This window comes from Aphelocoma coerulescens, unplaced genomic scaffold (genome assembly GCF_041296385.1).
Source record: "Aphelocoma coerulescens isolate FSJ_1873_10779 unplaced genomic scaffold, UR_Acoe_1.0 HiC_scaffold_63, whole genome shotgun sequence".
NCBI lineage: Eukaryota > Metazoa > Chordata > Aves > Passeriformes > Corvidae > Aphelocoma > Aphelocoma coerulescens.
The window spans coordinates 970503-995207 of record NW_027183981.1 but is presented as its reverse complement, the minus strand read 5'-3'; the positions used below and the strand labels follow the sequence as shown (position 1 = coordinate 995207).

Below are 24705 nucleotides of genomic sequence, written 5' to 3'. Positions count from 1 at the left end.
TCCCAGTGACACCAATATGGCCTGTCCTAGTGCTCCCAGTGACACCAGTAACATGGCACAGCCCACCCCAGTCCTCCCAGTAACACCAGTATGGCCCATTCCAGTGACATCAGTAACCCCAAAACCCCCAGTAAGCCTAACCCACGACTCCCAGTAACACCAATATGGCCCATCCTGATGCTCCCAGTGACACCAGTAACACGGCACAGTCCACCCTAGTCCTCCCAGTTACACCAATATAGTCTGTCCAAACGCTCTCAGTAACACCAGTAATGTGGCACAGCCCAACCCATGGCTCCCAGTAACACCAGAATGGCTCATCCCAGTGCTCCCAGTGCCCCAGCACAACCCCTCCCAGTGCTCCCAGTCCGGGCGTGGCCGTGACTCACTGCCCCGGCAGCAACAACAACAGCGGGGGGGGCTCCTGGGACCCCCCAAAAGGCCGGGCTGGGGGACGGACGTGGGCGGGAGCAGAGTGGGGGGAGCACCCCGTGTCCACCCGATGTCCCCCCGAGTCCTCCCCCTTTTCTCCCCTCCGCGTTCCCCCCCCCCACCGCGTGCCCCCGCCAAGGAATTTTCTCCAAAAACACGATGAGCTCATGGGGGGGGAGGGGCGGCGGGGCCCCGCCGGGGGGGTCCCGGCCCAAGCCCCACTCCCGCCACGCTTATTATTTGATTTATCGATTTGTTGATGTACAGGTTTGTAGATTTATTGATTGATTTCACACTCGGTCGCTGCCACAGCCCTGGCCCCGAAGTCACCCTCTCCCCCACGGTGTCCCCATCCTTGTTCCCCATGTCTCCACTGCCCCTCCCCCTCCAGCGCCCCCATCCCTGTTCCCATTGTCTCCATCCCCAGTGTCCCCCTCCTAGCCCTAGTCGTCCCCCTCTCCATCCCCGCTGTCCCCTGCTGTCCCCCACGGGAGGGTCCTTAGCTCCCCGGGGGTCCCCAGCTCCCGCAGCCGGCCCCCCTCCAGCAGGGCCACCCTCGGCGCCCGTTGGGCCAGGGCCACCCGCCCTGTCACCAGCAGCACTGCCGGCCCCTCCCCTGTCCCGGGACCGCCGGGACACAGCAGCTCCTGCTCCACCTGCGGGGACACGGCAGGGTCAGGGCACATGGGGACACGGGGGGATGTGGTGGAGATGGGGCACATGGGGGTGTTAGGGGACCCCAGGGTGGGGAGCACAAGTGAGGGACCTGGGGAGTGGGGACATCGGGTCCAAGGGGACTCTCGCTTTGGGGTCATGTGGGACCCAAGTGATACGAGGATGTATTTGGTGACATTGGGACTAAGGGGACACAGGGGCAGGGTCCAGGGAATTTGGTGACCCAGGGACCCCAGGAGACATGGGGGACAGCAACCAAGGTGACACAGGGAGTGAGAACAGAGGGGACATGGGACACAGGGGAGACACAAGGATTGGGGACCCAAAGGACATGGGGAGCAGGAACCCAGAGGACATGGGGCCAAGGAAGGGGGATGGAGAGGGGGACGACTAGGGCTAGGAGGGGGACACTGGGGATGGAGACAATGGGAACAGGGATGGGGGCGCTGGAGGGGGAGGGGCAGTGGAGACATGGGGATACACAGGGACCAATGGGACACAGGGGCAGGGATCCAGGGAATTTGGTGACCTAGGAGACCCCAGGGGACATGGGGGACAGCAACCAAGGGGACATGGGGAGTGGGGACCCAGGGCACATGGGGACCCAGGGGACACGGGGCATATGGAGGACATAAGGATTGGGGACCCAGGGGACACAGAGAGTGGGGACCCAGAGGACATGGGGGATGGGGCCATGTAACATGGACAGGGCTGCGACCCACCTGGTGCCGGGTCACAGGGTCGAGTGCCCGCGTGGGCTCATCCAGCACCAGCACTTGGGGGGTCCTGAGCAGGGCCCGGGCCAGCGCCACCCCTTGCGCCTGCCCCCCTGAAAGCTGCATCCCCCGCGGGCCCACCTCTGGGGACAAAGGGAACACCATGGGAACACCACAAGGACACGGTGAGGACACCACGGGGACATCGTGTGGACACATTGGGGAGCCACACCCACTGTGCACCCACGTTTCGGGGAGAGGGAGGGGACAGGGAGGATGCAGAGAGGGGATACCGAGGTGACACCAAAGGGAATTGGGAGCAGGCAGAGAGCAGACAGTGAGAGGACAACAACAGGACACGGTGGTGACAGCATGGGGACACTGAGAGGACACCATGGAGACACATTTGGGACACCAAGGGGAGACACTAGGGACATGTTAGGAAGCTACACCCCCTGCACCCTTAGCTCTGGGGTGCACAGGGAGAACAAAGACGGGACAGCGAAGGGACAGTGAGGAAGCAGAGAGGACATGGAGGGGACAGCATAGGGAGACCATGGGGACACTGTGGGGAGTCAGGGAATATTGAGGGGACAGAAGGAACATGGTGGGGAGACTGTGGGGACATTACAGACACCTTGGGGATGGTAAGGCAACATCATGGGAACAGCAGGGGACACTGTGGGGACACTATGGGAACATCATGGGGTCACGATGACACATTGGGGAAACTGGGGAGACCAAGAGGATGCCTTGGACACATTATTGGGACACCTTTAGGACATCTTTGGGACACACTGGGGACACTACACGGGGACCATGGGGGGGCACTTGCTGTACCTGTGTCATAGCCATGAGGCAGCTGTGTGGCCCAAGTGTGCACTCCCACCCGCTGCGCTGCTGCCATCACCTGTGTCCACTCCTTGTGTCCCCAGCCCAGTGTGATGTTGGCGCTGAGGGAGCGAGACAGGAGGGACGGGCACTGCAGGACACCGGCCACCTGCAGGGACGGGACAGGGAACATGGGAGGACATGGGACCACAAAGGGATTTGGCAGGGACAAGGAAGGGACATCTGGGGACATGAGGTGGTGGCAGGGTCATGGTGAGGCTGGCTGATGACATGGGGATCGCTGTGGAGAACTGTTGGGGACACAGGAGTGACCCAGGGGTGGCAGTGGGGATGTGTTGAGGACACAGGGTGACATGGTAGTCATGGCTGTTGGGACAATGGGTGACCTGGGAGTGGCCATGGTAACCCACTGGTGACACAGGGGTGGAATTGGGGACCCAGGGGGTGGCACTGACATACCCACTGGTGACCTTGGGGTGGCAGTAGGGACCCATTTGAGGTACAGGAGTGACCTGGGGGTAGCAGTGGGGACTTGTTGAGGACGGGGTGTAGACCAAGGGGTGGCTCTGGGGACATGTTGGGGACAACAAGTTGCCCGGGGTGGCCATGGGAACACACTGGAGAGGTTTGGTGACAGGGGGATGGCAGCAGGGGATGGATGGTGACCCAGGGGTGGCCCGTGTGTGTCACCTGCTGCCGCAGAGCAGGGTCTGCGCGGGGGGTCAGGGGGGTCCCGTCCAGCAGCACCGCCCCGCCCGCCAGGGGGCGCAGCCCCAGCGCCGCCGCCGCCAGGGAGCTCTTCCCGCCGCCAGGGGGCGCCAGCACGGCCACGACCTCCCCGGGGCGCAGCGACAGCGACACCCCCTGGCGGCGAGAACAGGGATGGCACCGACACCCCCGGCCCAAATCCCCCCGTGTGCCCCCCGCGGCCCCAACACCCCCGGCCCAAATCCCCCCGTGTGCCCCCCATGGCCCCAACACCCCCGGACCACCCCGGCCCAAATCCCCCCGTGTGCCCCCCGCGGCCCCAACACCCCCGGACCACCCCGGCCCAAATCCCCCCGTGTGCCCCCCGCGGCCCCAACACTCCCGGCCCATCCCGGCCCAAATCCCCCCGTGTGCCCCCCGCAGCCCCAACACCCCCCGTCCCACCACGTCCCATGTTACTCCATGTTCATAACACCCCTATGTCCCCCCATGCCCCTATCACCTTGAGGACTGGCTCGGACTGCCTGGGGTACGTCATCCAGACATCCTTGAGGCACAGGCCTTGAGTCTGTGTGGTCTCCTGGGCCCGGGGGGTGACAGGTGATGGTGGCCCTGTGGGTGCCACCATCCTGGCCTGCTCCAGCAGCTCCAGGAGTGTCTCAGAGGAGCCAACGGCCTTGGCCAGAGTCGGAAGATACAGGAGCACACCCTGGGGACACGGGGGACATTGAGGACATAAGAGACACAGGGACATGGGGAGGACACATGGAGACATAAGGTGACACGTAGGAGCTATGGCATGGCCTGGGGACATGGGAGGACTTGGGGGATGCAAGGGACATTGGGGACAAAGAAGACAGTGGGACATGGTGGGACATGGGGGGACATTGGGGACATGGCAGAGCCTGGGGACAAAGAGGAGCATGGGGGAACATGGGGACAGGGAGAGGCACAGCCAGGTGCAGATGGGGCTTGGCGACATGGAGGGGACACAGCAACATCATGTTGGAGACTGGGGGGAAACATGGATTGGACAGGCTGGGGACATGGATGGGGATGTAGGGACCTGGTGGGCACATGGCAGGTGCACACTGGGACATAAGTGAGGGAACATGGGGACATGGAAGGCACACAACAAGGAGGGGCTGGGGACACAGGAGACAGGGATGGGAACATGGCCAAAAGGACATGGGGTTATCACTGGGAGGATGTGGGGACATAGGGACATGGTGGGAGGACATAGGACTCAGTGACTCAGGGAATGGGGTTGGGGGCAGGAGAGGACACACTGGGGACATGTAGGGGACACACTCATCACCTCCACGGCCCTTGTGAAGTGCAGCTGGCACATGAGGACAGTAACCAGCTCCCCAGGGGTGACAGTCCCTGCGGCCACCAAGTATCCCCCCAAGAGGAGCAGCGCCAGCTTCAGGGCCAGTGCAGGGAACTGGGGACACAGGGACACAGGGTGTCAGCCCAGCCCTATGTCACTGTGTCCCCCAGCCCCATACCACCATGTCCCCTTCCCAGGCCACCCATCTCATGCCCCTCAGCCCCAGGCCACCATGTTTTCATGTCCCCTGTTCCCACACTGCTGGTCCCCATGTCCTGCCACCCCGATGCCACTGTCTCCCTGTGTCCCCTGGCCTGTTTCCACTGTGTCCCTGTGTCCCCCAGCCCCCGTCACCACGTCTCCCATCCCTGTGCCACCATCCCTGTATCCCCATGTCCCCTGTTCCCATGTCTTCATCCCCTTGCCACCACATCCAATGTGGCCTCCTACTGCCACGTCCCCATGTCCCCTATTCCAATGCCACCACATTCCCATGTCTCCCAGCCCTCTGCCACCATGTTCCCTTGCCCCCAGCCGTGTGCCAACATATCCCCCATTCCCACACCACTGTTCCTTATCCCCCTGTGCCCCCAAGGTCCCCATACTCCACTGGCCCAGCGCCCAGCTGCATAGGCCAGCGCCTCCATCTGCTTCAACTGGTGTTCCTGGGCGAGGCGCTGCCGGACGCGTGCAGTGACACCGGCCTCGTGCCCAAAGGCCCGGACAGTCTTCATGGCCCTCAGTGACTCCAGGGCCACTGCAGTGGTGCTGGCTTGTGCTGCCCGCACCTGCCGTGCCAGGTCCTGGGGACACAGGGGACAGGGGATCACCTCGGGGTCACAGTGGAAACAAGGGGGTCACCATGGGGACACAGAGGGGCCACCACAAGGATGGGGGGACACACGGTGGATGGATGGGGACAGGGGGTCACCACAGGCTCACCGTGGGGTCACAGAGGGGACAGGGGATCAGCACAGGGTCACCATGGGGCCATGAAGGGACAGGGAAATCACCTCATGGTCACCGTGGGGATAGGGGGCAGGGGAACAGGGACGGGACAGGGGACAGGAGGAGGTGACAGGGGGCATAGGGAAGTGAAAACAGGCACAAGGAGGGGACAGAAAGGACTTGGAGAGAACTCAGGGTGCAGGTAAGTGATAAGGGGCCCAGGAAGATGACAAGGGGACAGGGAGGTGACAGTGGGGACAAGGAGGTGACAAGGCACATGGGGAGGTGACAAGGGCCACTCACACCCCATATCCCCTCAGTACCTGTTCAATGCGCCCGACGATGCGTGGCAGCAGCAGGAAGAGGGGCAGTGCCAGGAGGGTGAGCAGGCCCAGCACCGGGGACAGCCAGGCCACCGTGGCCAGCAGCGACACAGCCCGTGTCAGCGCCCACAGCCCCGGCACCAGCGCATCACCCAGCGCCGAGTGCGCCGCCTCGGAATCCCCTGTCACCCGTTCGGCCACCGCGCCTGGCGTGTCCCCCAGGCTGCCCCCCGGACCGGGCAAGTCCCCGCGCAGCACCGCGGCCACTGCACCGCGCTGGAGCCGGTCCCGCGCCCGCGTCAGCGCCACAGCTGCCATGCTGTCACAGACCAGCTCGGTGATGGCACTGCGGGGACAGCGGGGTCATGGGGGCACGGGGTCACTGGCACCTTGGGGTGTCCCCGTGACTCCTGTGTCACCCACCTGCCGAGCCCCACCAGCACCAGGGGCCACACAGCTGCTGTTGCATCCTCCTGTGTCACCCGGTCGGTGACACGGCCCGTGAAGTATGGGGCAGCCACCTCACCTGTGGGGACATGGCATCAGGGTAGGGGTCTCGAAATGTCAGAACTGGGGGCTAAGGCCCGAAAATTGGATCCTGACCACTCCTAAAATTGTGTGTTGAGTCCCAAAATTGGATCCTGATTCCCCAAATTTGGTTCTGACCCACATATTAGTTTCTGACCTTCCTCAAATCGGATCCTGTCTCCCCCAGATTGGGTCCTGACCCCTCATATTGGCCTTACAACCCCCCATCGGGTCCTGCCCCCCCGTCCCGCCAGTCATGTCCCCACCCTTTACCCAATCGGGTCCCGAAGCCCCTCAAAGGGGTCCTGCCCCCCACCAGGTCGGGGTCCCCCCGTACCGAGGGCCGAGGCCGACATCAGCCCCCCCACCAGCGTCCAGCGCCCGCGCTCGGGGCCCAGCAGGGCCAGGAGCCGGCGTGTGGGGGGAGACAACATCGGGTGTAGGGGACCGGTGGGTCCTGCTGGGTCCTGGTCCTGCTCCCACTGGGTTCTGGTGGGATCCCGGTTGGTTCCAGTAGGTCCCAGACGGTCCCTGTAGGTCCCGGTTCTGCTCCCAGCGTGTCCCAGTCTGGTCCTTTTGGGTCCCGGAGGGTGCTGCTGTGACTGATGCTGTCCCGCTCCGGCCCGGTCTCTTCCCGGCTGCCGCCGCGATTTCCCGGAAAGCCAAAAGGGGGCGGGGCGGGGCCGGCGGGAATCCCCTGGAATCCCAGCCTGACCCGCCCACGCTTGGACCGGCGTCTCTGATTTGTCATCGTAGAGGTGACATCATCGGTTGCCGGGCAGGGGGAGCCGGAGCAGGTTGTGAGCAGGAGGAGGCGGTGCCGGGAGGGGGCGGGGAAGGGGCGGGGAAGGGGCGGGGAGAGGGCGAGGTCTGGGCGGGGTCTGGGCGGGGTCTGGGCGGGGAGAGGGTGGAGGAGGCGGGAGGAGGCGGGGCCAGAGCGGAACGGGCGGGGCGCAAAAGCGAAACCTTAACGGACCTTTCTGGGAGCTACTGGGGGGCTGAACTGGGAGCACTGGTGTGGACTGGTGAGTGCCCAAGCTGGACTGGAAACACTGATGTGGGCTGAGGAGCTGAGAGGGCTGGACTGGGGAGCTGAGAGGGCTGGACTGGGGAGCACTGGTGTGGACTACTGAGCTCAGGGGGCTAGACTGGTAGCACCGTAGTCTAGACTGGGACCACTGGTGTGGACAGGGGAGCACCCCAGTCCTAACTGGTGTTAACTGGTGAGTTCACAGGCTGCTGATCCTTTCCCGAGGGCCACCCAGGGAGCACCGGTCTGCACTGGTCCCGCCATGGCGCTGCCGTCCGCAGCTCTCCTGCCCGGGCTTCTGCTGGCGGCCGATGCCGTGGCGCTGGTGCTGCTGGTGCCGCTGGTGCCGCTGCTGGCGCCGCTGGGCGTGGCGGGCGCGTGGCTCGAGGCCGCCCTGCGCCTGCCCGTCCTGGCCGCGGCCACGCGGCTGCTGCCCCCGCGCCGTCCCTGCGGAGCCACCGCGGCCGCCGTCACCGTCGCCGCCACCCCCGCGGCCTTCGGAACATTCCGGCACCTCCTGGGGCCGCCCGGGGCTGGCCCGGGGCTGTTGGCGGCCGCCGCGCCCGCCTGGCTCGGGGTCACCCACGCGGCCGCCGCACTGGCCCTGCTGGCCTGGGCCACGCCCCCGGCCCCCGGCGGTGTCCCTGAGACCCTCGGCGACGTTCCCAAGGCTCGTGGCACCGTCTGGCGCGTTCTGCAATTGACCTGGGAGGAGCAGAACGTCCTTGGAGCTGCCTTCCTCTGCCTCGTGCTGGCAGCCGTTGGTGGGTGACGTGTGGTGACAGGTGCTAACACCCCAAATTTAGGTTCTGCAGCCCCAAATTGAGAACCCCCCCCAATTTGGGAACTCCCCCCAAATTGGGTGCTGGCCCCTAAAAATTTGGTGCTGAGCCCCTAAATAGGTGATGACCACCCTAAAATTGAGTGGTGACCCCCCTAAATTGGGAGTTGATCCCTTCAGTTGGGTGCTGACCCTCCAAATTGGGTTCTGACCCAACTCGACTGTTGATCCCCCAAAATTGGGTGCTCACCCTCAAACTTAGGGTCTGATGCCCAAAAATGGATGTTGACCCCCAAGACATTGGGCCCTGATATCCCATTTTTAGGTTCTGACCCCTAAAATTGTGTGCTGAACCCCCAAAAATTGGTACTGACCCCCTAAACTGGATCTCAAACCCCTAAATTTGGCACTAAAACCCCAAAATTGGGTTCTGATCTCTCTAAATTTTCTCCTGCCCAAATTGTGTCTTGCCTCCCCAAAATTAGATCCTGATTCCTCAGATTGGGTCCTGCCCCTCCCAACTCAGGGTCCCCGTGTCACACCTGTGGTGACATGGTCTTGGTGACACCCAGGGGAGACATTGGGACCATACGTCACTGGGAAGGTGCTGGATGCCATCGGGAGTGGGGATGGACTCACCGCTGGAGCTGTCGGGATGGTGGTGGCTGCCGGAGCTGCCAGGTGGGTCACAGCATTCCCGGGGCCTGTCCCCATGTCCCCAGCATCCCTGATGTCACCATGTCTCCATGTCCCCCCAGTGTTCTGTTTTCCGGGTGCCGTGGGGGGCTCTTCATGCTGTTGAAAGCACGTCTCCATCAGAGCCTGAGCCTCCGGCTCTTCTCTCACTTGGTGCGCCAAGACCTGGACTTCTTCCAGGGAACCCCGGCAGGTAGTGGGGCACAGCCCAGCCCCAACCCACCTGTCCCATCCCATCCCAACTATCCTGTCACCCCAGTCCCCATCCCAGCATTCCATCCTGTCCCCACCATCCTACCCCCATCCCATCTTATCCCATCTGTTATCCCATCCCCACCATCCCATCCCCATCATTCCCATTCCCACCATCCCATCCCATCCCATCCCATCCCATCCCATCCCATCCCATCCCATCCCATCCCATCCCATCCCATCCCATCCCATCCCATCTTCCTGGCTTCGTTCTACCTCAATGTCCCATCCTGTCCCAATCCCACTTTCCCATTCTATCCACTGTCCCATCCCCATTATTTTCATTCCGATGCCTCTCTCCCATTGCATCTTCCCACCTGCATCTCACCATCGCCGTCATCCCGTCCCACCATCTTCATTCCCACCATCCCATCTCCACTGTCCCATCCCACTCTACCCTGACCATCTCCATACCCACTGCCATCATTCCATCCCCCTGGTCCCCATCACATCATTCCCATCCTGTTTCCATCGACCATGATCCCAGTCTCTTTTCCTGCTCTGCAGCTGAGCTCGTGGCACAGTTTTCCATGGAAGTGCCACGGGTGTGCATGGCAGCACCGAGTGGAGCCAACCTGCTGTTCCGAAGCCTGGGAATGGCGCTGGTGGTGGGGGCGTTCATGGTGGGGCTGGCACCAGGGCTGGCGCTGCTGGCGCTGCTGCAGCTGCCCCTTGAAATCGCCACCCACCGCATCCAGAGTGCCCGGATACAGGTCAGGAATACAGGAAGGAAAGAGTGGGAAGGAGACATAGAGATGGGATAAGTGGGTGGGAATGCTGGAGTTGGGATGGAGGCCAGGGGAATGGGATGGTGGGAATGCTGGCATGGGGATAGAATGGAATGGTGGAGATTGGAATGGTGTGGATGGGAAGAGAAGGATGGGATAAGGCGAGATGATGGGGAAGGGACGGGACGGGATGGGACGGGACGGGATGGGACGGGATGGGACGGGATGGGATGGGATGGGATGGGATGGTGTGATAAAACAGGGACAGGGGTTGGGATGGGGTGGTTGGATGGGGACCAGGGAGATGGGAGTGGGGATGAGGACCAGAGGAATGGAATACTGAAAATGAGAATGGTGGGGGTGGGAATGAGTGGGGATGGGGATGGTGGGATTAGGACTGGAAGGATGGAATGGAATGGTGGGGATGGGAGAGAGGGGTGTAGGATGGTGGGAATGCAATAGTGGGGATTCAATGGGTGTGGTGGGATGGGAATGCTTGGGACGGGATGTGGATGGTGGGCCAGGAAGGTGACCTGGGAAAGTTGGAGATGCCCCAATGCTGCCACAGGCACTTCAGCGATCCATGCTGGAAGCATCCGCCCGGACAGCCTCGGGGGTGCAGGAATCTGTTGCCGCCATCGAGACAATCCGTATGTTTTCGGCGGAAGAGGAAGAGGAGGAGCGGCACAGATGGAACCTGGCCAAGGAGCTGAGGCTGAAGGAGCAGATGGAGCTGGAGCTGGCACTCTTCACCCTTGTCGAGAGGGTCAGGGGGGACCGGGAATGGGAATGAGGACACCAGGGAATGGGGGCACCAGGATCAGGGATGAGGACACTGGGAATAGGGATACTAGGAATGGCGACACTGGGACCAGGAATGGGAAACCAGCAGCTGAGATGGGGGCACTGAGAGCAGAATGGGGACACCAGGCATGGGGACACCAGAACAGGGACATTGGGATCAGGAATGGGCATGCCAGGAATGGGAATGGTGACATTAGAAGCAGGATGGGGACACTGGGACAAAGGTTGGGAACACTGGAATCAGGAATGGGGACATCAAGATTGGGACGGGGACACCAGGAAGAGGAATAAAGACACCAGGAGTGGAATGGGGACACCAGGAGCGGAATGGGGACACCAGGAGTGGGATGTCCCTGTTCCCACCCACAGGTGCTCCAGCTGACCATCCAGGTCCTGGTGCTCTTGCGGAGCCACCAGCAGCTACGTGACGGATACATCACTCCTGGGGTCCTCGTCACCTTCCTGCTGTACCAGGACACAGTTGGCAGCCATATCAAGGTGATCCCATGGAATCCACATTTGTCCATCCATCCATGCTTTTGTCCATCCTGGTGCCACTCCCTTTGTTGTCCCCAGGTGCTGCTCTATGGCTTCAATGAATTCCTGAACAAAGCGGCTGCCGGACAGAAGATCTGGGAATACCTGGATCGGAAACCCACAGGGGATGTCGGGGGAACGAGGGAGCCCCCTGAGCTTCAGGGCCACGTCACTTTTCAGAAGGTTTCGTTTGCATATCCTGGGAATCCAGAGCACCCTGTGCTGAAGGTGGGTCTGGGGGGAGGTGAGGTTTCCCAGGGGTGGGAATTCTGGCATCATTCCACAGGACACGTTCTTTGAGGCAGATCCAGCGGAAGAGTGTGCATTCCCAAGGGTGGGAATTCCAGCATCATTTCATCCCACAGGATGTGTCCTTCGAGGTGCATCCCAGGGAGGGTGGGATTCCAGGGGGTGGAAATTCTGGCATCACCTGTCCCCATCCCACAGGATGTAACCTTTGAGGTGCGTTCCGGGGAGGTGACAGCGCTGGCGGGGCCCAATGGAAGCGGGAAGAGCACAGCTGTGGCACTGCTGGAGCGGCTGTGGGATCCTGGGAGTGGGAGGGTGCTGCTGGATGGGATCTCGCTGCCAGAATATGAACACCAGTACCTGCACCGGAAGGTAGGGACAGCAGAGGCACTGAGAACACTGGGAATGGAATGGGGACAGGGATGGGGACACTGAAATGGAATTGGGACCTGGGAAGCATGGGTGGGGCCATCAGGAGCAGGAATGGGGTCACAGGGAAGAGGGATGGGGACACTGAAGCAGGATGGGCACAACAGGAAATGGGATGGGAACACTGGGAAGCGGGGTGGGGATGACAGATGGGGATGGGGAAAATGGGAAGTCAGGGATGGGGACACTGGGGACACAGATGGGGACAATGGGACCAGGGCTGGAGACTATGGGGACACCAAGGTAGGATGGGGCTGTGGAAGGGATGGGGACACCAGGAGCCAAGACAGCATCACAGAGCTCAGGGCTGGTGCAGGTGGTGCTAGTGGAGCAGGATCCCGTCCTGTTTTCCGGAACGATCCGTGAGAATGTCGTGCTGGGGCTGGAGCACTGTGAAGAGTCAGAGCTGCGGGAGGCTGCCACTGCTGCCGGAGCCATGGACTTCATCCAGGGGCTGGAGCAGGGCTGGGACACCGGTGAGAGCCAGGGGGATCCCAGAATCCTCTGGCAAAGATGGTAGAGCATGGTGGGTGGCAGATGGTGGGATGTGGGGGGATCCCTGAGGTCAGATCCCATTGATCCCATGGGATTGCTCCCACAGTGGTGAGGGAGTGTGGGGGGTACGTGAAAATGGGGGGACCCCTCTCAGGCTGGGATCCCACTGATCCCAGGACCCCCCCAGAGGTGGGGGAGCATAGGGGGTGAGGAGAAGAGGGGGAACCCCGGGGCTGGATCCCACTGATCCCAAGGGATTGCTCCCGCAGAGGTGGGGGAGCATGGGGGGCAGCTGGCGGCAGGGGAGCGGCGCCGTGTGGCCCTGGCCCGGGCTCTGCTCCGGCATCCGGCCGTCCTCATCCTCGACGAGGCACTGGATGATGGAGACGAGGGGGCGGTGAGTGGGGTGGGATGGAGGGGTTTGGTCTGGATAGGGGTGCAATTGGTGAAAATGGGGTGTGATGGTATGGGCGTGGAGAGGTGGGATGGCTGGAATGGGATGTTGGGATGGGGATTGGAGAGACGGGGTGGTGCGAATAAGGGATAATGGGGTGGAATGGGAATGATGTGATGAAGACAGGTATTGGATTGGGTGGCGTGGGTCAACAAGGTGGGGAAATGGGACAGGATAGTAGGATGGGAATGGTGAGGATGGGATGGAGACCAGGGGTGTAGGATGGCAGGAAAGTAGAATGAAGGGATGAAAACAAAGAGAAGTGATAGGGTGGGATGGGATGGAGTAGGAATGGAGGGGATGGGAATGCTGGGATGAGGACAGAGACATGGAATGCAATGGGAAGGGTTGGGATGGTGGGAGTGGGATGGGATGGAACAGTCAGGATGGGGATAGTGTGGACAGGATGGCATAATGGGCATGGGAGGTGGGAGATAGGATGATGGGGATAGGGTGGGACTGAGAGGAATGGGACAGTGGGGTGGGATTGGATGGTTGGGATTGGGTGGGACCAGGTGGGACTGGGTAGGACTGAGTTGGATGGGATGGGTTGGGATGAGGGTTCTTCAACCCCAGGCACAGCGCTGGGTGCGCTCTGGGCTGGCCCAGACCGTGCTGGTCGTGTCCCACCGGCCGCGGGTGCTGGATGCGGCTGATCGCCTCGTGGTGCTGGAGCGCGGAGCCGTGGTGGAGACAGGAACGCCAGCGGAGCTGCGGGAATGCTGTGGGGCCTACAGCTGCCTCCTCCTTGGCGGAGGCCCCCAGGATGGGCAGTGAGAAGGGGGCTGCGTCCGGCCGGTAATAAAGGGGAATCGGCCCCAGTGTCCCCATTCCTGGTGTTTGTGTTCCCAACCAGCTCCTGATGTCCCCAGTCACAATGTCCTGTGAATCCCTTATCCTCATGTCCTCTGGATCCCAATTCCCTGTGTCGCCTTGGTCCCTGTGTCCCCACCATGTCCCCTAGGTCCCCACATTCCCTGGATCTCTGTGTCTCCTGGATGTCTATTCCTCATGTCTCCTGTATCCATCCCTGTATCCCACACGTGCAGATTACCTCTATCCAAGCCCCACCATGTCCCCATGATCCTTGGTCCCCATGTCCCCCATGTCTGCTCCTGGACACGGGACACTGAGTGGGAAATAAATCCCAGAGGATGGGTCTGGGTGTGTGTGTCTGTTATGACCCAGTTTAAACCCAGAAGAGCAAAGAAAATTAAGTCTCCATGTATAAACCAGAAAAAACTTTGAAGGTTCAAAATATACCCAAAAATGAGATTAAAATCAAACGAAGTTAGATGTTGGTGCCAAAAAATTGATATATTTTATTTAGTAGTAAAAGAGGCAAAGTGAAAGTAAGAAAGAAAGACATAAAGAAAGAAAAAAAGAAAAAAAATGAAAGAAATTGAGAAAGAAGTGTGCATGGGCGCTAGGGGGACAGGTAGAGAGTGACAGGGGTTAGGTAGAAGCACATCACCCATCCAAGGGTCCCAGCTATGTCTCGTTGCTCCCCTCCATCTGGTCTGCTGGTGGTGAGGGTCCATGCCACACCGCCGCACACCAAAGAGTGCAGAATCCCGTGGACTAATACACACTTTGGGCAGGTGGGAACGCCCACGTGCCTCCCTTGCAGGGGCTGGCTTGACACACTGTCCCTTGCAACACTGAGGGTGTTTTGCATCATCTCTGGTGCTCTGGTGCAGGGTCTGGGGGGGGCCTTTGATGGGCCATGTCACCCCCTCTGTCCTTCATGTGGATGCAGCTTCTCCCTGGGTGAGGACCCCTCAGCTGGGCTTCTTTGCGCAGCGGTGGATGGGCAGTCACTGCGCCTCTGACCAGAGCCTTTTCCAACACACATCCAGAGCCTCTCTCCCTGCCACCTTTTGGTGCAAGGGTCTGTGCGAGCCTGGCAGCTGATAACCCTGGGACTGTGGCCTCCACCCCTAAGGTGCTAAGCTTGATCCCTCTGAATTTATTCTCCCCCAGCCCAGACCTGAGTCGATTTTATCTTACCTTCATCAGTGAGCAGTGTGTAGGGCCTCTCAGAGCCTCATTCAGGGTGTGGTAGCCTTCTCTGCAGCTTTTGTAATAGAGTTTTGAAAGTCTTTCATTAAAATGTTTAAGCCATAAATTATATTTCAGTTTCTGACAGTGCCATATCTTCATCCCACTCCTGCTGTCCCCACTCCAAGTTCCTGGTGTCCCCAGTCCTCTCCCAGTGTCCCCATCCCTATCCCCAGTGTCTTCATCCCAGTCCCCCATGTCCCCTTTTCTGTTCCTGGTTCTCAGAGAGGAACTGCTGAGCACTGGAGGAGGGAACCGGGATTTATTGCCCCAAACGAGGGTATTTTCACACCAGAATTAAAACATTTGGAATAATTGTGATTCTTGTGTTTAAAACATGGGAAAACAGGAAGTCAAGCCATTGGGAAGAGCTGCTGCATGGTGGGTGGGAGCAGCAGGATGAGCTCTGCCAGCAATTTGTGGCTTTCTGCAGCGAGAGGGAAGGGGTTGGATCTGGCAGCATGGATCATTCAAGTGGTGATTCTTGCCGGCATGAGAGTGAGGGTTGGTGTCACCCTGTCCCTGTCCCCATCCTGCAGGCTGGATCTGGTGGAAGAGCCCATAGAGAGCAGGAACTACTCTGGAATCCCACCAGATCCTATTGTATCCATTCCACCCCAATTGTGCTCCATCAATACCACCCAATCTGCTTTGGAATCCCCCCTGATCCTGTTCTGGAATCCCACTTCGATGCCGCCCCATCCATTCCAACTGATCCTCCTCTGGAATCCAGCCCAGATACACTCTAGAATTCTGCTTGATCCCAATCTGGAATCATGCCCTGGTCTGGAATCCCACCCTATATTCTTTCTGGAATCCCACACAGATGCTGCTGTGTACCTGCAGTCAAGCAAGCAATTGGTTTCTCTGCCTGTTTCTGCAGAATGAGAAGATCCATGAGATTCCAGCATGGATCACACATTGGGATTCATCTGCATGGAGGGGATCCAGAGCTGGATCTGCCACTGGTACTCACTGGCCACTGCATTGTAGCCATTCCTCTCCCTTTTCCCTATGGAATTAAAGCGTGATCAGCAGGCACAGCACAGGATCCCCAGAATGCTGTTGGGCGGATTGGTGCTCATCCCCAACCAACATCCCACATGTTACCAGATTGGACCTTCCAGATGCTGAATCCAATGAGGATCATGATACAGCAATGACAGACACAGCGACCACCACCGAGATGAGATTCCAGCATGATTCCAGGTCTGGGAAGCGCAAGATGGTGAGAAGGGGAAGGGGAACCCCCACCCTGCTGCTTTGCATTCCCGAATTCCTCATTCCCAAATTCCCAATTAACAGATTCTGCATTCCCAGCCTTACCCCAGGTGAACATCCCAGGCTCCAGCATTCTGGGATGCTCCACCTGGCACTGGTACTGCTCCTGCTCCCCTGGCAGCGCCTCTGTCCTGGCCCAGGTGTGGAAGGTGCCATTGCTGTTGGGAATGATTCCACCCCCCTCATTCTCCTGATCCTGGATTTCCTTTCCTCTTCATCCAGCTGATCCTGATGGTCCTGGGGCAGAATCCGTACATGTGGCAGGACAACACCAGGATCCCATGTTCCACTTTTCTGTACACGTGGATGTCAGGGGGTTCTGGGAATGGGATAATGGAGAAATCCATCCATAAAATTCTGATAGGAATGGGACAATGGTGAGATCCACCTATGGAATTTCAATGGGAATGGGATGGAGGTGAAATCCATTCACAGAATTCCCATAGGAATGGGATGAGTGTGAGATCCATCCATGGGATTCCCGTGGAATTCCCATGTTCCTGAATTCCGCCCTCCCAAATTCTACATTCCTCTGGGAATTCCACCCCCACATTTGCACCCCAGTACTAATGTACTGTACAGTACCAATAGCCAATGTATTTCTAAAGTCATTCCACATAGGTGTGCTCTAAGTAATTCATGCTGTTGTCAGCCACAACCCCTTCAGATTCCCAGCACCCCCAGGTGATCCAGGCAGCACCGTCAGCCACTACCAAACTCCTGGATCCCAACTTGAAGATGAAAACCCACCCATCGTGGCCTTCCCCACGGATTCCATGGATGTTCCCACTGAACAGGAGGTTGCAGCTGCAAACCTGCTGCAAACGCACTGCACTGTGTGGAGACCCATGGAGACCCATAGAGTTGCATCCCAGCCCCAGGGAGCCCCATCCCAGCCCTATGGAGCTCCAGAGTCTGATGGAGACCCACAGATCGCATCCCAGCCTCACAGATTCCGCCAGACCCTTGCTCTACCCTCCCACCCCCACTGTGGTTATCTCAGGCCCACAGCATCTCCAGGTTGCCGGCAGCCACGCACTGGTTCCCCTTGGCAATCCAGGTCTGGGATGATGGAATATTCCATCATCCATGGCACCTTTGGCTCCATCCAAGCCCTGCTCACTCAAAAGGGTTCCTGTCCAGGTACCCCATGGCCACTGTGGGGAAACCCCAGGCTGGGCTCTGACACTGGACAGGAATCACAAGGTGTGGAGAACTGGGGGGACACAAAGGTTGGGGGGTCCCAGGGGGCCTCATGGAACAAGGAAAGGGAAACGGTGTAATAAATAACAGAGAATAGAAATTCTCAGTTCCCCTGAAGTTACTGGATAGAACTTCAAGACTAACTGGCAAAAAAGATAAAAGGATGTAAAGGTGTGCACCACAGGATGATAAATGTGGCTGGAACCAGTGAAGAAACAGATAAAAGACTACAGTGGGGTTTTTGGCAAGTTACATAACAAGAAGCAACAGTGCATGCCCAAGGAAAAAGTTCAAGGAAAGGTCACCTTTAATGTCAAAGCATTTAGTGAATATGACCACCAGAGACTCCTTTAGATGACCCTCCAGGACCATAAAGCAACTTCCAGTAGGAGGCAGATGCATGCAAATGAGTTCTAGGAAAAGTGATGTTTCTGTATTAGCTAGGAGATACATTGTAATGAATACGTATGATTATGATGCATAAATATCTGGTTGTAAAGTCTCACCTCAAACACTGAATAAGGAGATATGTGTCCTGCACAGACAATGCCTGCTCTCTAATGCTTCAGATTGTGTTAGAAAGTTTATTTTCCATCAGATTTCGGTATCAGGGAAAGCTGGGAAAGCCAGAAAGGGGATGTGGGGATCCCAGGGTCAAGGAAATGGGGAGAGCAGGGATGGCTGGAAGGTAGGTCCAGAGGGTCCCTGGTATTGAGGAAAGAGGGGGTATGGGGGATGAGAAAGGCAGGAATGGGGGTCTAGGGGCTCCCAAGGTGAAGGAAAAAGGGGAATATGGGGTCTGTGAGCGCCAGGGTGGCCGGGAAAGGGGATGCAGGGTGTTACTGGTACAAAATAAGGGGGTGCAGGTGTCTTCCAGTGTTGAGGAGTGGCCAGAGGGGTCCGGGTACAGGGAAAGCGAGCTCAGGGGGGTCCCAGTGCCCGGGAATGGCAGCTCAGGGGGTCCCTATACCGGGGGTCCCACTCACCCCCCGCCACCCCCCCATGGAGCGCCCCCAGACCCAGCGCTGCCGCCCCGGCCCCGCCCCCAGGGCGCTCGGGCCGCGATTGACAGCCCTGCTGGCCAATGGAAGGCCGCGCCTGCAGTGACGTCACGGCGGCTCAGGCGGGGCGTGAGAGGGACGGGGAGCGCGGCGGGGCGAGGGCTGCGGATCGCCAAAAAGTCACCGGCCAGAGCATCGCTGAAAAGCAGATTTAGTGTAAGCGACAAGATGACAAGGCTCGTTGGCAAGGTTCGCTGTACTGCTACAGACAGTTAAGGGAGACCGAGGGAAAAAGAAAGAAAACAGCAGCAACAAAATCCAGTCAATCAAAACAGAAATTAACTGTCCGTGTGTGTGTGTGTTTAGGTGCGTGTGACAAAGGATAGAAAGGGCAAGGATAAAAAGAAATATGGCCTAAAAGCTTGACAGCTCTCAAATTGAACAGTACTTATACCTTAACAATTTGATGTTAAGTTGAATTCCTTTGTTAAATTGTTAACATATAACTTAAAATAAACTTACATACAGGCCTAACTTAGTTAGATATCTAAGGTACTTTAACCCCTAAACCAGCATAATTTCTCCCAGATTTGCTATGGCATGTGCACACGAGAAAGCACACAAAGAGCCTGCACAAGGTACCTGTGAAAAATTCCCCTCCAAGGCACTGAAATACTCCCTGCAGATGCCTTGGCATCTTCTCACCAAAGGGAAAAGGCTGAGGCCTCCAGGAGTGGGGGTGTCGGCAGCCCAGGAGCCGTCGTCCTTCAGGGATCCCCCGAGAGCAGCCAAGGGGAGAGTTCCCGGCTCACAGGGGCCCCACTCACAGGGACTTTGCTGCTCACCGCTGCTGCGGCCCAGCACAGCTCCAGGGGGCTCCTTTGGCACCCCTGGGGTGGCCTTTAGTCACAACAAGGTTTCATCCTGGCCTGACTTGGGTTGGCAGCTTTCATTCAAAGTGTGAGAACAAGGATGTTGTCTAACTAAGGCAAGAAAAATAGTTACCAAGGGTGTTCATGAAGCAATCAGGAGCTCCTTACACAGCAGCACTGCCTGGAAGTTCAAGAGGAGCTTGGCCCGGGTGAGGTTCATCCAGGCTGAGGCCTAGTGAGCATTTCTCAGATCATGGTGCGGCCTGGAAAAGGCAGGGGGCAAATGCACCACCACAGGGAATCCCTGGGGATTTACCTGGATCCCCCTGGGAAACTCCCGGGAATGCATGGGACCCCCCTGGATCTTCCTGGGACTCTTCCCATGATCCCCAGTTACAGTGTACCACAGTCCTTGTGCCTTGCATTTCCAGTGCCCCCTTTCTCAGTGTCCCCCATACTGCTATTCCCCATTCCTGATGTCTCTCTTTCCCAGTGTTCTCCATTCCCAAAGTTCCCCATTCTGGGTGTTCCCCATTCCTGGTGAGCCCTGTTACCAATTTTCCTCATTCCTGGTGTCCCCCTGCTTGCGGTGGTCTTGCATCTCAGTGTCCCCAATTCTAGGTGTCCACTTGTGGTTTGGCACTGGCCCCATGCCAGGCATCCACAAGAGTTGCTGGCTCACCCTCCCCTGCCACAGCTGGGCAGAGGAGAGACGGAAAAAAAGAGAACAAAGGCTTCATGAGTTGAGATAAGCACCAGGAGAAAACACTTCAAGGGAAAAACAGTCTTAATTTAAAAGTTACAAAGTGAATTTATTGCTAACAGAATCAGAGGAGGATAATGAGAAATAAAATACGCCCTTAAAAACACCTTTTCCCCCCCAGCCCCTCCCTCCTTCCCACCGACAGTGCCAGGTCACGATCGTGTCAGTTGTGCTCATCTCATGGTCACCTCATGGTCACAGTTATGGACATATCATGGTCATCTCTTGGTCACAGTAATCTCAAGATTTCATGTCAGTCAACTGATTGACATCTCTGTTGATTTCCACTGCTGAGGCACCACAACACAAGCCCATGGCTGGTCCCTGATGCGGGTGGAGCAGATGCCAAGGGTTGGTGCCACGTGTTCCAGTAGATGAAGATTGGCTGGAGTTGGTCTGCAAGGATCTCGACATCATGTTGTGATCCCATTATTAAAAGTTTTAGAGAGATGCCTCTCTCTGAATTAAGGTCCAAAGAAGACCATGTGACAAAGTTAATAGTATGGATTTTATTTAACAGTAAATGAGAGAGAAGGAGAAAGAGAAAGAAATAGAAAAAGAGGTGGGTGGAAAGAAAGAGAGTGACAGAAAAAAATATCACCACTCTGTGGATCCCAACAGCATCCCATTGGGCCTGTTACAAATGAGACGGGAGAGCTTAGACAAGTCTCTGCCTTTGCCCAGGTTTCTGGCAGTAGGCAGCAGCTTTATTGAGGCAGCCAGCACCCCAGAACCCACTCTTGCTCGCAAGTTCTTAAAAATGACTGATCAGGCCTATTACAACTTGAATTATTTATTGAATAGACACAAGGGAAAAAACGGACATGAGACTTTGACAGGCTTACTTACTACACAGGATAAACAAAAGAAACACTACTAGTAGGTTTATAAGACAGTGCATGATAATAAAGGTACCTATGTTACAGCTAGTGAAGAAATAGTATAGATTAGGAGCCAATGTCACTTACCAACAAATGATAGTGGGGTGCAGAAGTCTCTTTCCTCTCAATCCCCAGGGGAAGTAACTCGATACCAACATCTCTGCGTCGAGGAGAACTCTACACAGAGTGTATAAGAGATTTCTGATTTTATGAAAATTGCAGGGCTCTTGTGCAAGGCCTTAAAAACTGTCCTGTGTGTGTGGCTTTCTCAGAGTGGGGGGTTTTATAACTGAGCCGTTTTCTGTAACAGAGGATGGGTGTTTACTGCCTCTCACCAGAGGTTACATCGCACCCCCAAAATTCTCCACCTCCCCCCTTGGCTCGGGGGGTGTGTACAAGCCTGGCTTCAGTAGATGAGCCTGTGAGCTATGGCTGCCCCACTCCAAATGCAACCAGAGCTGATTTTCAGGACAGTTGCTGGGTTTGGCTTTCTGGGGAATGCTTTCTTCTCCCTCAGCCTTGTTTACGTCTCTCTAGGCCTGAGATAATTGAACAAGAGTGTCACCTTTCTGTTATCTCAGGTGCCCTTAGGCGGCGTAACTCACAGCCGAAGTTCCCCTGAGGAGGCATCCTCAGGGAGGGGTGGGCTTCGGTGGTCGCAGCATCTTCATAGAGTTTTGCCATAATGGGCAAAAAGTCCTTCAGAGCAAAGTTTAAGCCATTAACTACAACATTTCAGTCTCTGACACACCAACACCATGAAGTATCTCGAGGCTTGTCCCTGATCCCAACAGGACAGGTGGGAACAAGTTGCCTGGAGAGGTTGTGGCTGCGCCATCCTTGGAGCCGCTCCGGGTCAGGTGGGGCGGAGTTTGGAACAAGCCCGGGACGTGCCCGCACTCGGCCCCCGCTGCAGCCGCCATGGCCGGGACAGCGCGGCAGAGCCCGGCCTGGGCGTCCCCCACCTCCCCCCTCCCCACGCTCCCCTCCCGGGGGCCGCCGGGGGCGAGGGTGGCGCAGGTGGGGTCCAGGTGGGCACTGAGGGAGCGGAGGGTTCTCCTGGCAACTGATGAGTCAGCGTGCCTGATTGGCTGAGGATTTTTGGGGGTTATTTCAGGCCCGCCTGGTTGCTGGGCTTCAGGGACGCGCGTCCTGATCGGCTGATGCTTGTCGGGGGCTGTAGCCGCGGGTACGGGGCGTCCTGGGTGGATCGTGGGCTGCTGGGTCTGGGGGCACGGCGGGGGTGGACCTGCTCAGACCCATCAAGACTCAGATAACAGAAAGATTTCAACCCCCTCCAACACCCTCACAGCCCGCCCAGGATCACCCCAACCCCCTCAAAACCTCCCACTCACCCCGTTCTGCCCCGCCCGTGTCACCAGGGGTGCAGAGGAACCGATGACACAGAGTTGGGGGTGCCAGGACCTCTACAACTCCTTTACTGCTGCTCCAAAGCGCCCCCAAAATCCGGGGAGCCAGATCCCTGGGCTGGGGGTATGCGGGAGGTTCAGAGGGCACTGATGGGGTGCAGCAGGGCTGGGGTGGGGGTCACTGGGACACAGCAGGAGTGGGGATGGGGCGCTCTGGTCTGGGCCAGAGCAGAGAGTGAGAGGCTGAGGTTGCAGCAGGAGCACAGGAGCCCTATGGGGAGAAAAAAGGGGGTGACAGTGGGATGTGGGGGTCCCATCCCCGGGGAGGGCACACATCCAACATGGCCGTGGCCCCTCTGGCAGCAGTGGGGGGACCCCAGCCCACGCAGGGCGGAGGGGCCACGGCCATCACCTGCAGCCTGGTGAACGTGGTGCCCTCAAACAGAAACCCCCATGAGGACTCCGTGAGGACCCCCGTTCCAAATCCCCCCTCACCTTCTCCCGCAGGTAGAAGCTAAGCCCCAGCACCAGGAAGAAATCCCCAACCCCTGCCAGCATCTTGCAATGTCCAGAGGTATCTCTGGGATGCAAGGGGGTCAGGATGGGGGTTCAGCACCTCCACAACCCCCCTCACAAACCCTCCAGGATCCCCCAAACCACCTCTCAGCCCACCCCAGGAGCCTTAAAACCACCTCACAGCCCCATAAAAGCCTGTAAGACCCCTAAACTCTCTCCCAGTTACCCCCAAGACCCTCCAAACATTCTCTCAGCCTCCCCCTAAAACCCCCCAAACCATTCCACAGTCCTCCCAAAGGACTCTCCAAAGCCCCACATATGTCACCCAGAATAGCCCTAAACCTCATCCCAGCTCCTCCAAGACCATCTCAGGACCCTCCTCATAGACTAACAGCCCAATCCAGGACCTGCCAAACTCCCTCCCAGGTTCCCCCACACCCCCCAAACCCTCTCACAGCCGCTATCAGCACCCCTCAAATCCCCCACCGAGTGTCACAGCTTTCCCAGGACCACCCCAAACACCCTCCATCCCGGGGGGAAAGTCAGTACGGGAAGGTCAGGGATCCTCCCTCTCTCTCTCCCCGGCACCGTGCCTGCTCAGAGGGTGCTCCAGGCTGACGTGCTCCACCTGGCAGGGGAAGGTGACCCCGCACCGGGGGAGGAGTTTCCAACAGTTCTCCCCCCACCCTCCCCGCTCACCCGAGAGCTCCTCACCCGCAGCCGGAAGGGCTCCCAGCACCACCAATACGGCCCCAACGCCAGGGCAGGTGTTGACACCCCAAAAGCAGCGGCGCTGTGACGCGGGAAGGTCCCCAAAGCGGCCCCGCCCCGCACGGCACTGGGAGCACCAGTCCGGACCAGTGCGGAGCGCGAGCGGGCGGCATCAGCCGTGCCCGGGCAGGGCCGGGCCCCGCGGAGACAGCGCGGGGGGGCCCGGCCTGGCCGTCCCCCCCTCCCCAAATTCCGCTCCGGGGGGCGCTGGGGCGCAGGTGGGGCCCAGGCGAGCAGCAGTGGGAGATGCGGATCTGCCCGGCAACTGATGAGTCATCGCCAAGACGCGCTCTGATTGGCTGAGGGCTGCCGGGGGGGTCTCTGAGGGCCCTTGGGGTACTCGGGCCCGCGAGCCCACCCGGTAACTGATGACTCCTCCCGTGGCGCGCTCTGATTGGCTGAGCGCTGCTGGGCGGGGCCGAGGGGACCCCCCCAGCTGCTCCTGGGGTGCCAGCACCTGCCCGGCGCTGGAGATGGGGGTGCCGCGGGGACCTGGGGGTGCCGCGGGGACCTGGGGGTGCCGCGGGGACCTGGGAGCCTCCCCGACTGCGGGTGAGGAGCTCTCGAGTGAGATGGGACCCCAAATTGAGAGGGGGAAGTGGGCTGTGGATTGGGGGAACGATGGGAAAGGGCTGGGAGAAGGGGGAAAAGAGGAAGCTGGGATCCCTAACAGAGCAGGAGGGGGAGTGGGACCCCCCAAACTGAGTTGGGAAGGGTGTGGGGATTGGGGGCATGATAGGAAAATTCTCAACACTAAACATCTCAGTTGTCCTCCCACATCTTCCAGTTACTCCCCAGCCCTCCCACTGAGCTACCACTTGCTCCCCATTTCACAGAATCATGGAATTGCTGAGACTGGAAAATCCCTCCAGGACCACCAAGTTCAACCAGATACCCACCCCTCCCTTGTCACCAAGTGCCACATCAAGTTGTTCCTTGAACACCTCCAAGGGATGGGGACACCTTCCTGGGCAGCCCTTTCCAATGTCTGACAACACTTTTCATGGAAAAATTCC

General features: G+C 58.6%; 2 protein-coding genes and 1 pseudogene across 3 annotated transcripts; 1 reads left to right on the top strand and 2 right to left on the bottom strand.

The window, feature by feature from the left end:
* Positions 1–875: 875 nt before the first annotated feature.
* On the bottom strand, positions 876–7173 carry LOC138102173 (antigen peptide transporter 1-like). The gene is made up of 10 exons (XM_068999911.1): positions 6853–7173; positions 6411–6513; positions 5988–6333; positions 5322–5519; positions 4702–4830; positions 3886–4092; positions 3366–3539; positions 2664–2823; positions 1830–1966; positions 876–1088 (listed from the first exon to the last, which is right to left on the bottom strand). The coding sequence occupies exons 1-10, from the start codon at positions 6947–6949 to the stop codon at positions 876–878; spliced, it is 1764 nt and encodes a 587-aa protein (XP_068856012.1). The 5' UTR covers positions 6950–7173.
* Positions 7174–7450: 277 nt separating this feature from the next.
* Positions 7451–14131, top strand: LOC138102169 (antigen peptide transporter 2-like). Of its 2 annotated transcripts, XM_068999899.1 has the most exons (12): positions 7451–7540; positions 7751–8309; positions 8899–9007; positions 9085–9215; positions 9782–9987; positions 10571–10768; positions 11176–11304; positions 11383–11571; positions 11791–11964; positions 12338–12497; positions 12786–12913; positions 13547–14131. In XM_068999899.1, the coding sequence occupies exons 2-12, from the start codon at positions 7808–7810 to the stop codon at positions 13745–13747; spliced, it is 2127 nt and encodes a 708-aa protein (XP_068856000.1). In that variant the 5' UTR covers positions 7451–7540; positions 7751–7807; the 3' UTR covers positions 13748–14131. The 2 variants fall into 2 exon arrangements, with proteins under 2 accessions (XP_068856000.1, XP_068856001.1); XM_068999900.1 differs by lacking the exon at positions 10571–10768.
* A 1735-nt stretch (positions 14132–15866) lies between these two features.
* LOC138102152 (class I histocompatibility antigen, F10 alpha chain-like) lies at positions 15867–18015 on the bottom strand (annotated as a pseudogene).
* Positions 18016–24705: the final 6690 nt, after the last annotated feature.

Coding starts and splice junctions, on each gene's coding strand:
- LOC138102173 (XM_068999911.1), bottom strand. CDS start 6,949: ATGTTGTCTCCCCCCACACGCCGGCTCCTGGCCCTGCTGGGCCCCGAG. Junction 5,520..5,987: donor TCGTCGGGCGCATTGAACAG/GTACTGAGGGGA, acceptor CTGTGTCCCCAG/GACCTGGCACGGCAGGTGCG. Junction 2,824..3,365: donor ACCCTGCTCTGCGGCAGCAG/GTGACACACACG, acceptor CCGTCCCTGCAG/GTGGCCGGTGTCCTGCAGTG.
- LOC138102169 (XM_068999899.1), top strand. CDS start 7,808: ATGGCGCTGCCGTCCGCAGCTCTCCTGCCCGGGCTTCTGCTGGCGGCC. Junction 9,008..9,084: donor GTGGCTGCCGGAGCTGCCAG/GTGGGTCACAGC, acceptor ATGTCCCCCCAG/TGTTCTGTTTTCCGGGTGCC. Junction 11,305..11,382: donor CAGTTGGCAGCCATATCAAG/GTGATCCCATGG, acceptor TGTTGTCCCCAG/GTGCTGCTCTATGGCTTCAA.